Source organism: Aulonocara stuartgranti (assembly GCF_965226115.1).
Source record: "Aulonocara stuartgranti genome assembly, chromosome: 3".
Taxonomy (NCBI): domain Eukaryota; kingdom Metazoa; phylum Chordata; class Actinopteri; order Cichliformes; family Cichlidae; genus Aulonocara; species Aulonocara stuartgranti.
Genome location: NC_138941.1, coordinates 42145090 through 42158199, shown reverse-complemented (window position 1 = coordinate 42158199; position 13110 = coordinate 42145090). Strand labels below are relative to the sequence as shown.

The 13110-nt window shown below is 43.0% G+C and overlaps 2 protein-coding genes across 2 annotated transcripts; both read right to left on the bottom strand.

The window, feature by feature from the left end:
* Positions 1-1904: 1904 nt before the first annotated feature.
* b4gat1 (beta-1,4-glucuronyltransferase 1) lies at positions 1905-7811 on the bottom strand. Its single transcript, XM_082526465.1, has 2 exons — positions 6068-7811; positions 1905-4252 (listed from the first exon to the last, which is right to left on the bottom strand). Exons 1-2 carry the CDS (start codon positions 7169-7171, stop codon positions 4061-4063), a joined length of 1296 nt encoding a protein of 431 aa, XP_082382591.1. The 5' UTR covers positions 7172-7811; the 3' UTR covers positions 1905-4060.
* A 1231-nt stretch (positions 7812-9042) lies between these two features.
* pfdn2 (prefoldin subunit 2) lies at positions 9043-12413 on the bottom strand. The gene is made up of 4 exons (XM_082525872.1): positions 12292-12413; positions 11237-11325; positions 10071-10194; positions 9043-9932 (listed from the first exon to the last, which is right to left on the bottom strand). The coding sequence occupies exons 1-4, from the start codon at positions 12370-12372 to the stop codon at positions 9741-9743; spliced, it is 486 nt and encodes a 161-aa protein (XP_082381998.1). The 5' UTR covers positions 12373-12413; the 3' UTR covers positions 9043-9740.
* Between the last annotated feature and the right edge of the window lie 697 nt (positions 12414-13110).

The following is a 13110-nucleotide window of genomic DNA, read 5'->3' as shown; positions in this document are numbered from 1 at the left end:
TTTCCTCATCCTCCCACTTTACTTATGCATAAATGATAATATATATACATGTTTAATTTTGAAGTATTTTATACATTATTTCATATCAGTGACCTTCCCTGATTTGTAAAGCGACTCATTAAAGGAGCATTTCCTGAATTCTTTCATTTTAAAAAAAAAAAAAAAGAGTCTAATATCCAGTCATTATTGCGATTGTTGTCTAATCTTTCAGTGCGTGATAAAGTTTGACTGAATGCTTTACAATATTTAAAAAATTGTCAGGGTCTCGGGGGGTGGTGGGGGGGCTAAGACAGGGGTTAGAGGCGAGAGGCAGGGCACTCTGTGGACAGGTGCCAGTCTGTCACAGGGCTCACTACATCTCAGTTACATCTAAATAATTATTATTTTTGTCCAGTAAAGCTGAATTTTAAGCATGTTCACAATGTGGATGCTGTTACATTTCCTTTGATTTAATGAAGTCCAGTCTGAACCTACTGTAGGTTCAATAGAAAAAATTTGATATTTTAAGTGATATCAGTCTTACCCGTAAGTCTCAATAAATTAGAGCCATTAGCACAGATCCTTTCCCAATTTTTCCCAAATACCTCTTGGAGATGTTATATTTGTATTTCTCCCCTTTATCAATCAACAACCTTCAATATTTATAAGCCTCTCGACTTTTGTTGTGCCCACTCCGGGTCAGGGACGAGTTCCTGCCCCAAGTGGAGGAGTTCAAGTATCTCGGGGTCTTGTTCGCGAGTGATGGGAGAAGGGAGCCGGAGATCGACAGACGGATTGGGGCTGCAGCTGCAGTAATGCGGACGCTGCACCGGTCCGTCGTGGTGAAGAGGGAGCTGAGTGTAAAAGCGAAGCTCTCAATTTACCGGTCGATCTACGTCCCTACCCTCACCTATGGCCACGAGCTGTGGGTAGTGACCGAAAGAACGAGATCGCGGATACAAGCGGCAGAAATGAGCTTCCTCCGAAGGGTGGCTGGCCTCTCCCTTAGAGATAGGGTGAGAAGTTCGGCCATCCGGGAGGGGCTCAGAGTAGAGCAGCTGCTGCTCCACATCGAAAGGAGCCAGCTGAGGTGGTTCGGGCATCTGACAAGGATGCCCCCTGGGCGCCTCCTGGGTGAGGTGTTCCAGGCATGTCCCACCGGGAGGAGGCCCCGGGGCAGACCCAGGACACGCTGGAGAGATTATATCTCTCAGCTGGCCTGGGAACGCCTTGGTATTCCCCCGGATAAGCTGGAGGAGGTGGCTGGGGAGAGGGTGGTCTGGGCCTCTTTGCTTAGGCTGCTGCCCCCGCGACCCGGCCCCGGATAAAGCGGATGAAGATGGATGGATGGATGGATGGACTTTTGTTGAATTGAAAACTGACTGAATGGCCAAAGGATTTCTGAAGTTTCTACGTGTAGTATGTTTGCTAATGTTGGTAAATAGACTGCACAGGATTAAGGGCAATATATGAAATGAAGAAATTACAATATTAAGTGTTTTGCACACTTCCATTACACTGTCTTGTCTTGTTTTTTTGCACATTGCATTTTACATAGTCCTGTGTTTGTCTGTCATATGTAGCACCAGGAATGTTGTCTCGTTTCACTCTGTACTGAACCACTGTACATGTTTGAAATGACAATAACAGTCACTTGACATCTTCATGCAGCGCATTAAGTGCTTTCTAACAAACAGACACAGATGCACTGGAGGCAGCTCGGGGTTCAGTATCTTTCCTAAGCCATGTGGGCTGGATGATCCAGGGATCAAGCCACTGACCTTCTGACTAGAAGACGACCTGGTCTACCACCTGAGCCACAGCTGGCTCATTCTTTCATTTGCATACTCTGAGTTTGTGATATAATCAGGTGTGATTTCACTAACTTACTCTATTCTTGAGTTAGAGTCAATCACAGTCACGGGTCAAATGTAAATAATCCAGGTTTATTAGAAATTTCAACAATACAAATCAGGCATCATAGAGAAAAAATAAATAAATAAAAAAAACCCAATAAATTTCCAAATAAAGAAGAAACACTGCACCAGGAAAAAGCACTGCACCACATAATCACATAAGGTAACGTGTTCAAACTGAATCTGCTCCAAAAACACTAAATAAATTATTTCATAGTGGTTTAAAAAAAAAATCACAATGTTCCATTTAAATTTGGTGCTACAGGTTATTCTTTGTGGCTCGAGGTCATAAAAAACTATTCCTGTTAACAAGAGTTTTTACAATAAATATATCACAAACATGACGAGTGAGGAAGAAAAAACACGTCAGTCCGTCTCGAATCGAGAATTACATTTAAATTAAACACTTAAACATGTGAGTCAAACATATCTGAAGTGTATATGCATTCACTACAAACAAAGAAGAAGAGTGGTAGTCGAGGTTAATACTGTCTGTATGTACCGTAGTTACAGAATAAAGCCTAAGATCAAACATTTGCTGTCTTTTACTCCAATAGTAGCAAGAGAAGCAATCCTTTAACACCACAGGCTGCTCCTGTTTGTGGTTCACACTTTGATTATGCTTCATATGTGTGCTACATTAGTGCCTGTAGCTGCCTGCTCCCAACACACACTCCAGCTGAAGAGGTAAAAACAACAACAAAAATCTCTTGATAAATGTAGAGAGCTGCCAGTGTCAGATCCCCAGTGTTATAAATACAGCAGTTCTCCACAGTGTATGCAAAAATCTAGTGTTGTGCATAATCTCTGTACACAGGCTCCCACAGCTTTGTTCTCATGAGATGAACCCTTTCAGTCTGATAAGCACTCGCAGCCAAATGTGCTAACGGCCGTGCTGCGGAGCTGCTTCGCGTCCTGAGCACCAAACAGCGCCGCTGATGTGCGAGCGCTCTGCTGTTTTTACCACAGGCTGAAAACAAACCACAACCGGGACGCTCGAGCGACTGTTGCCACCTTGTGGTCAGAGCGCACTATAAGACAGGCTTTACTCCCATGATTGCAGGTCTGCAGAGCAACAATCAGACTACTTCATCATTTTTTTTCTTGAATAGCTGACATAAATGTCTGAAACCAGGCCAAACAAGTGAAGTTAAATAGTGTGAGGAGGGTTTTTTTAGCCACAGAAATCTGTGTCAAATCAAAAGATGCAGATCCATCTGCTGTGACGACCTTGTCAGAATAAAGGAGCAGCTTTATCTTTAAACTAGTGTTTTTGCCCTTGGAGGAAATATAATAATCAGACCCTTCAAGTCCCCAAAAGGAAGAAATGTAGCATTTTTAGCTTCTCTTCCAGTCAGAGGGCTGCTAGTGTTTGTATATATGTAGATGGAGAACTTGTTTCTGTACAGAAAGCCTGATTAAAGCATCTTCAGCATCGCTCTACAAAACAACGCCGCTGCCTTCCTGCTGATGTCTCCTTGTAGACCAGTAGACCTTTGTGATGCTCCACCACCTTCCTAAAAATGAAGCTGCTCCGTCAGTCTGCAGGAGAATAAGCTGGTCAGGAGCTCCACATTAAGCAGCAGGTCCTTACTGTTGGTCCCTGATGTATCAACGAATTCATTTTTCTGCCAGCTGCTGTCAAACACCACCATGCATGTTAACTTTAAACACAATGTCTGAAATGTAAGAGGTTAAACTTCATGTTACTCGCAGTGAAATCTAGGACTCTGCTCCATTTTTCAATCTGGACGAGTGTAAAATGATTTCCAAATATAGGATGCATGGATCCTTATGTGCTTTAAAATGACCCTAAATGCTTTCTGGATGTGCATTTGAGTGAAATCGCAGTGAACTCCAGATTTTCTGCCCTGTTTCTCACTGTTGAATGATCATTTCTTTTTCTCCCATCCAAGCGAACACTCAGAAATCCCCAGGCAGCATTTCCCTGATGCTCATTTTCACAAAATTTGAAATAAACGCCTACTGTGCCACCATCACAAAAAAAAAAGAAAAATCAGAGAGAAACTAGGAAATTGATGTGCTGACTATGAAAGTTGGGCAGAAAGGGTTTTACAGGAAGCTAAATCTGGATACAAGAAGAAAGCGTCCGTCGTTTCAGCTCGACAGCGACTTCATCGGCGGCCGATGTCCTCGTCTTTTTTTCAGCAGCGCCGGGCGGAGGACGGATATTTGGTCTTCAGGCCCTCTTTGAAGTTGCGAAACAGAACCCGGTTGCGTTTGTTCTCCTCGTCTTTCCTAGCGTGGAACTCCCCCTGGATCTTGAAGCCGCGGTGCACCACAAAGGCAGTGCTCAGCACGGAGAACCTGTATCCGGCCACGTGGAGCTCACAGGCCTGGAGGGAGATTAAACAACAGCATGAAAAGACAGACGTGGAGGTGGGAAGTGATGAGAGCGAACGGGGGGAGGTGAGAGAAGATAATGACACAGGAGACGGTTTTGGTATCGAGGGCAGAAGGCGTGAGAACAAAGGTGAGCGAGCGGACATGAGGAAGGAGAGATGAAATGTCTTCTTCAGGTACGAGGTGTCAGGGAGAGGCTGCGTGGAGCGATGAAACCGACAAAGGTGTGGAGACATTTCCACAGGGGAAAGGAGAAGCTTAGAAAAAGAAGGCCATGAGGTTTAGAAGAGACTACAACCAAAAACGATTTGTGTCGAGCAGATTAATTTAATTTAAAGGAGCCTTCACACCTTTAATATAGTACTTTCCTAAAGTTGAGGAACCTGTGAGAGGTCAAAGCTGATGCACCAGAGGCAGACGTCCTGTGACTTCTCGTCCTCAGTACAGGTGTGTCCACAATCATGTGTTTTAGTGTTAAAATGTGTACCTCTTACTGCATTTACATCCTCATCTGAAGTTTTAGGAAGCTTAAAACTCCATAAAAAAAGCTGCTGACCCAGTTTTAGTCTGAAAAGTCCAGGATTATAAAAAAAAAAAAAGAGAGATTTTATGGGATTTCATCCCGCTCTGGGTCACGTCCTCTCCCACTGCTGTGACTCATTAAACTTCATTTGTGATGACTCCTAATCTCTTGTCCATCTCCATGACCTCTTTACTCTTTTGTGTTACTTTTAGTAACTTCCATTCATTTTCCAAACTGTTTATAGTGTTTATGTTAAATGATCTGCTATAATGATAAAGTTCAGCCAATTTGAAGGCAGGAAGTAGAAGCAACTTAAATAATAAGCGTGTGAGATAACAGACTTGTCAATAGCACAGCTCTATCACTAAGATATGGGAGAGTATTTAAATTAAAATAATGTTTAAAAGACAGTTTTTATGCTTTCAGCTGCAGCCACGGTGGCGCTTAACAGAAGTTTAAAACAAAGACATTAGATACTGTTGGTCTGGGGGATCTCCAGCAATGGCGATGCTATTATTAGAATTGATTATCAGTAGGGGGTAATCTCTAAACTTGAACTTAGAGATGCAGGTTAATTGGCTTGAATCACCAATTAACCTGCATGTATCTGCAGGAGGGAGTCGGAGCAATAGTGATATTTATTGATAGTGTAAAGTTTCTTTAAAGGCAGAAAAATGACTGGTAGCATATATTTGTGCACTTGCTTTTGAATTTAGTCTACAATTTAATTTAAGCAATTCATCTACAGAGTTTTGGACCTGGAAAAAAACCTGAATCTTTTAGTGCAAACAGAAATAATAAAGAAAGTCCTCGATGATAGAAAAAGTGAAGAAAAAGCCTCCATGTGAGTAAAGAGTGAATAAACTGCAGACTTGTGTCAAACTGTGTTTGCAGATCGTATAGAGTAGTAGTGCACCAAGTACTTCTTCCTAAAATGAAAATATACACAACTTACAGTCAAATTAAGAGATTTAAATGCAGAGGTCGGCAAAGTTGTCGACCACTTTCCAGTTTTTTAAAAATACAGCAAAGTATAAATACTGCTGACTTTGGTTTACTGGGACCTGGGCTTTTAATTTTAGAAGGCTGATCGTTCCAGCCACCAAACACCTGGAACAAGCTGCTGCTTTACTCCTTTAGTCTAAGAGCGATACTGATGCTGACAGTGTGTGGTAGCTCTCTCCTGTATGTTCAGTGATTGTTGTGGTTTTGTATTCAAACACCTCATGGGCTTCAGCTAACAGGCAGATCTTCTTGAAATCATGACCACCTTTCTCATACCAACCTGGCTGATACGATTGAAGCCATACTGCTTGAAGTTCTCATCGTAGAGAGGCACAGAGCGGTGCCCGATATAAAAGGGCTCCCAGGGGTCCACCCAGGTGAGCGTGTAGGCAACTTCCAGGGTTCCCGTCTCTCTGACGTGGCCGTTTACCCACTGTGAGTAGTTGGTGGGGGCCTGACAACGAGGACACAGCTCTTCGTAAAAGGGCCGGACTTCACCGACCTGGTAGAGCTGAACCAGCTCTGCCTTGGTGGCTGGCATCTTCCTAGCGTGGCGGATCTCGAAAGCTGGTAGGACGAAGACCTCGTCACTCGCTGGCTCACGCTTGCTGATCATGGCCATGAACTGCTCATGCAGGTCGGCGCTTGGCAGCATGTCCATGTCAATGACCAAGATGTAGGAGGACTCCGTGCCCCCTCTGGCGATGTTACGAAGAAGGTTGTTGGGGTAGGAGATGTTTCCGCTCATAGCATAGTTCTTGTACTTCTCCCCGTGAGTCTCCAGTCTGGAGAACACTGAGGCACAGTCCTCAAGACCTGCAAAATGCTCACGGTCCTGCTCCGGGAAGCTGGCCATCTCTCCAGAGAGGCAAACCAAGTGGAAGTCCACCAGGGCTTGAATGTGAGGGCAGAAGAAGCTGAGAGCGTACACCAGAGCTGTGGCAAACTTCACATCTTGGCCGTGAGCGAATATGGCCACAGAGATGGGGTTCTGCCACCTCTCCAGCAAGGACTCCAGGTAGTGCAGGTTGTTGATAGTGGTGTGTGTAGCTAGAGCCAGGATGTTGGAGCTGGGGTCAGATCCCGGCTTCTCATTCGTGGTGAAGTCACTTTTGATCAAGTTCTTGTACACTCGGTACTGCCCGCTGTTGTCAAAGATCCCGCCGGTGGACAGTGAGTACCTCAGGCGCTCCTTCCGCGAGTTTTTCTCCGGGTGGGCATTTTTCTTGGCCCCGGAGCCTCCGAAGAGCTCCGAGTATCGGTACCGCTGCTGCTTTCCGTGAAACTTGGACAGGAAGGACAGGTAGATGAGCTGCAGCAGCGCCACTATCAGCAGGGCGCTCAGCACTACTTTGAAGGCGGAACATTTCTTGGAGAGATGCATCCCAGACAGGCTGCAGGACACAAAGAGGTCCGAAAACCACAGCTGGATGCCTCTTACTGCTCTATTTCTGTCCCAGCTAGCGTCACCGACACTGGCGCCTCAGTTCTAACTGCAGCCTCCTCGGCTGGAAATGTAACAAATACTCGATCGCATGTTTTCCCGGTTATTGGCAGCGCTGACCTAGATTTCCACACGACTCACAAAAGAACAAATATAGCGATCATCCAGTTTCTGTGATCTCCATCAAAGCACAGCACAGTTGTCAGCAGTCTGCTGCTGCTGCTGCGACAGCGGCGCACACCGATGTGTTATAACCGTAATGACGGAAGTAAAGGCGCCGCTGAATTTACTCCTGGAGAAGTGTTTGCGCTTGTTTTTAATTTGTCCTAAAGGCCAATGTGTGAACCCGTGGATGTTCTAAATACGGTGCCACGTTACGTGAGAACGAAGTCTTTAGAAATAAGCCACATAAATATGGACACTATTCTTATAGGTTCCCGTTGAATACAATTTGCTGTTGCGGTAGAGACATTCAGACGAGGTGGCCGAGTGGTTAAGGCGATGGACTGCTAATCCATTGTGCTCTGCACGCGTGGGTTCGAATCCCATCCTCGTCGGTAGCTTTTCACTTTTTCCCACTTAATCCTGAATCACGTGTTTTGTCAGTTACGTAACGCCATATGTTTAAAAATAATCTCAGTTGCTCAGTATCACTTGCTCACGTTAGTCCAAACGGACCATGAGGTTTAAATTACAAATGAAGGAGCTTCAATCAATCTGCCTCATTCCCATATAAAACCCAGAATCAATACTATAAAGTGTAGCTATATATATAGAGAGAGATAAATATAGATACGTGCAGATATGACAGTGCACACAGACGCCCAGAGAAAATATCATCTCGCATTTTTTATTGTTTTTGTTAGCTTTTCTTTTCCCCTGTCTCAGTTTACTTTAGTTTCCAGAGTTAATCTGATATTTTAAGGTTTATTTTGTTTGCCTAAGAGTTTTTGGTGTGGTTCATTCTAGTTATCATTCTATAGTTATTTTTGTTGCTGTTGGTTTTGTTTTTGGTGGTTATTTGTCATAGGTAAGATAATAAGTTCGCAAGCACACGGCTCTCTACCACATACTCGTCTCAACTAAACATAAGCTCCAGTCTTTTTATGTTTGACAAAACTAAACTTACAAAAATTACAACTAAAGACATTTTTTATTTTTTGGTTTAGTTTTGTAAACAATCAACATCCTTTCCATTTTTCTTTAAAGTGTGGTGTTTCAGTTAAAGTCCTTTCAGTTCCCCACACTAAGTTTGTTATTTATAATTGCCTTGCAGACAAATTAGGAGCAATCCAAAACTTGGACACCAAAACGTACCTTAAAGGTATTATATCTTACGTTAACTGACGTGTATTTTCCTGTTGATACATCTTAGGCATTTTCTGTACTTGAGTAAACAAAGTTATCTTCCTTTCACTGTGTCCAAAACCTTTGGTGAGTGGCAAACTTTTCACTCTCCCAGAAAACCCCCAGAGGTCTTTTTATAAAAACTCCATACAAAAGACTTTCCCCATCTTGAAATCAGTCTTAGATCACCATGCTGAAGGATGTCTCAATTTCTGAACGTCATGACTTGATAGAGCTATAATAAACGATAGAGGTTTATCCTTTGAAAGCAGGTGCTGCACATACAGGCAAATATACAAACCATGCTATGAGAGGGACTCTTTAAACTAGTCCTTTTTCCTTCACCATTCGTGTGTGAGAACAATTTATGATGCACTTCTGTTGAACCTCGTCTCTTGTTTAAAACTCTTGTTGGCTCCACTCCTAATGGAAGTGATGAGATGAACTGAGAGCAACAAGAAAACACAACTGTGACATTTTTTTATTCATCATCATTAACAAAAACAAAGGCCTTACAACACATTAACCGTGTGGACAGTGCTCATGGGGTCCTAGGAGGCATTTCCTCAGTTATGGTGGGTTTTTATTATTAAGGTGTGACAGTTACACTTCCAGGTTCATCACCCCTGAACACAAACTGACCTCATTCAGAGCTAATACTCTACATGAAGTCAAATTTTTGCACAGCTTTCAAAATGATCTCTTTGTTACATATTTTACTGGATGTTTAGGCGTCCCATTTGTTCTTAGTTTTCAAAATTAATCTTTAATTTTGGCCTAACACGTTAGCAGTTGTATCTTGTGTGAAAAAAAACCCACTTTCTATAATCTTAAAACAGCAAAATCATGTTTTTAGCTGCTCCTGTGTGAGTGCGGGTAAATATTCAGGGGGTTGAATTCAGTCAGTGAACTGGTGTCACAGTATTTCAGCATTAAAAAAGGCAAACATAAGACAGCTTTAACTTTCACACTGAACATAAGGAAGCTGAATACACCTGCTGCAAATTAACAAGTGCGTTAGATTAAGCAGAGATTTCAGTAAACTTCAAATCCAGAGTTATCCTGCAAAGAGTTTGTTTTCCACCTAAACTGTGTGACTCCATCTACGTGTTCAGCACTGCAGAAATCAAAGGGCCCTGCTGTCACTGTCCATGCTCACTACCTATGAAACTAAAACACCAGCTCCGCTTTTGGATCCGCCTCCTTCGCTGTCCCTGGAGGGAGCGGCTGACTGGCCCTTTTCCTCTCCTTCGCCCTCTCCCACCAAACGTATGTTGTAGCGTTCCCTGTACTCTGTGAGCTCCCGCCCCTTCGTCTGCATCTGTGAGTTGATGGACTCGATTATTTTGGAGATCTGTGAGGACAGAAGGAGGAAGAAAATTAAATTTTGAGTTAAATAAGTGTCTGAGTACAATATAGGACGCTATTAAACGCCAGAGCACTCGGTGTTTAAAGAAAAATTGTAAAATGCTCTCATTTCCTCTTCCATCACCTGTTCTTTGTTGTTTTCCAAGGCAGGTAGAACTTCTTTTACTGTCCTCTCCACCAACACTCCTCCTATTAGACGAAAGCATTTCCTCGATGGATCCACCTCCTTCAATGTGTCTACTACTAAGCTGAATAGAAAAACAGAAATGTTAAAAAGAAAACTTATTCAACTCAAAAGGTAACACAGGAATGCCTCAGCTAGTAGCTGACATTGTGATTCCCCAGACTGTGAAATATTTGCAGCTAAGAACATGCATTCAGTGTTACATTCACATGCACCACCTGGTCTGCCCTAGAGCTTATTACGTATTTAGATGCTTTTAATGTCAGGCCATGAGTCGCAATTAACATCCACAAGTCCACTAGGATCATAAATTTCATCATCAGACAGTGAGTGTGAGGGTCCATGTGTCTACGAGGACTTATCCACGGAGACTTTATTTCACCATGCACTGACCACACATGCACTCTGGGAGGTGAACTTAAAAGAAATATAACAGGAATAACGACTCAGCCATCAGGTCTTCCACCAAGTATATTAATACCCATACAAGTATATCTGACACCTCATTTAAGCATTTATTTATTTTTATATTTAACCATTTTAAGATCAGTTACTTAAACTCAGTTACCAAAGTAACTGCTGCAAACCAGCCACCTGTTCTGGTTGTGCCAATGAACTGTTGGCAATCAGTACTGTTTGCAAACATGCAAACGTTTCCTAATAAACACTTGCTGTGTGTGTTCTCTATCATCTGTCTGCTTTTTCTGTGTTCACGTGTGTGCGCACACATTTGAGAAGGCACGCAGTAAAACCATAAAATAATTTAGCTGCTTCCCAGTGCGTGTTGCAAGCCATGGTCCGATGGATTAAACTCCACCATCTTGGACTTCTGCTCTGAGATCCTCGATGAGCTGGAGGGGCACTGGAGCTAGAACCTGAGCTAGAATTTGACGAGGACCTAGAGTCAAGGCATGACCCTTGATACCTAGATAACGTCTATCGCCACTAGGATTTCATTCTGCTGTCGTAGCATCGGAGTCGTCAAATAGCATAACTGAATTCTGTATATCAATAAATCATGTTCAGTTCTCTCTTTCTTGAACTGCTGCATGAAACTTCTTTGTAAATGTAAACTGTTTAGAGCGGATCAGAAGGTTTGTACCGACCTGTGCTCGTTGATGTCCATCTCCAACTCTGCAGCTTTAGAAGCCATACTGCGCTGTTCCTGACGCATCCTCTGAAATGTTGCCACCACCTGCCACACAAAACCACAGTGAGCACCATCATGGACCAGCAGAGACTGGACATGTAAGCATGTCTGATCCACACATAGTTAAGGTGTAAAAGTCTATGTAACCTCACTTAACAGAAATTCACACATTTTCAGTCATTTTTTGGCTATATCATAAAAATAATGGCATTTTAATTTTGAGTAACTTAAACACCTCCTGGTGATCAAAACCAGTGAGCCCTGTTTCTACCAGTGGGGGCTGTGTGGAAACTGTCAGGGATTGTTCACATTAACAATTAACCAGACTTCACTAAAAAACACATAAGTTCTCTACAACAACACACACAGCCATCACTATTTTATGAGATGACTGAGGGATTTTAATATCCGCTCAGCATGAGTCTGTGATGGTCACTGCCGTACTCTATGCTGTTCTGTGCTGCGCTGGGACAGCAGAGGGCAGCTGACACCAACAAACGCAAACTGATCCATGATGGACAGCCTGCAGGAGCACCACATGAAACCACTGCATTGATCACATTAATCGCTTTCCACATACTTTTGTTGAGAGCAGCTACACTGCAGGACTTTTACGGCAGACTCAGTTCATCGTTACAGGTACTTTATGAATATCTGAGTAATGTGGCTTCACGTTGATTGAGTCGGGCTGGGTGGTCTTCAGTTATAAAAATAGCATCTTCTATTCACACAGCCACACCATCTCCTTACACACATTTAAATACGTCTAACAGCCATAAACCGCGCTCTAGAAGCGCACACCTGACCCCAGCTCATTATATGAACGCTTAAATGTTCATGTTTAACACCAGCTGCTTGTTAGAGAGCAGACCATGACGATGATGGGAAGCTAACGTTAGCTTTAGCTATCCGGGACTCAAACTGGTGGCTGTAACTCCACCGCACACGGCCCAACGACAACAATATCAACGACTGCACCGGTGAAGCAGCCTGAGGTGGAGGGGAGGGTACCTGTTCAGCTGACGGGCCGGACTGTTTCCCACCGCCGCTGTTGCTGGATTTGCTACCCGTGCTGCTACCGTTGGCTGCCATCTTGGAAGGGTGTTGCTGCGAGGGACCCAGGAAAGACGTACAGGGCTGGTTTACGCGATTGCCTGTATAGAAATGAATAAAATAAAGTGTGACTTCATTATGGTATTATTTTTCTTTTAATCACTGTAGTATGTGAAATTTTGGGCTACCTCACATTACTAGGCCTTCAGTATGGACCAATTACTGTGTGGACCTTAAATTACATTGTTACATTATTACATTATTGTAACATTATACAATTTTTATTTTTACTTCTTATGGTGTTGCTGCAAGACGGCAATTTCCCTTGCGTGATCAATAAAGAATCTGTCTATTTACACTCTATGGCGAATTCATTCCTTTATGAAATCCCATTTTAATGCCTTAACATTAGAGTTTTCCATATTATTTATGAGTGACTAAGACTATATAAACTCAGCAGGAAAGTTTTTTTACAGAGGCTTTTCCATAGACATTTATACGACCTGAAGTGTTTTTGAAACTACAGCAATTAGCATCTGGTGGTCTTCAGACAGAATGCAGGTTTAAGACACTTTGGCTTCAGTTTTCCAATCCAGAAAATGAACATTCATGTTTTATACTGTCGGTGTTTACAACAATATGCAGTAATAACAAAAGACACATGTTGTGGGCGGGTACTGTCTGATCTATGTGAATGGCTCTGGAAAAACAACAGTAATTAAAGCCCCAGGAATAAGTTTATGTATTCAAAAGTGATCCCTAAGCGTACACTCAGTT

Coding starts and splice junctions, on each gene's coding strand:
- pfdn2 (XM_082525872.1), bottom strand. CDS start 12,372: ATGGCAGCCAACGGTAGCAGCACGGGTAGCAAATCCAGCAACAGCGGC. Junction 10,195..11,236: donor ATGGACATCAACGAGCACAG/GTCGGTACAAAC, acceptor TTTTCTATTCAG/CTTAGTAGTAGACACATTGA. Junction 9,933..10,070: donor TGGAAAACAACAAAGAACAG/GTGATGGAAGAG, acceptor CTGTCCTCACAG/ATCTCCAAAATAATCGAGTC.
- b4gat1 (XM_082526465.1), bottom strand. CDS start 7,171: ATGCATCTCTCCAAGAAATGTTCCGCCTTCAAAGTAGTGCTGAGCGCC. Junction 4,253..6,067: donor GCTTCAATCGTATCAGCCAG/GTTGGTATGAGA, acceptor ATCTCCCTCCAG/GCCTGTGAGCTCCACGTGGC.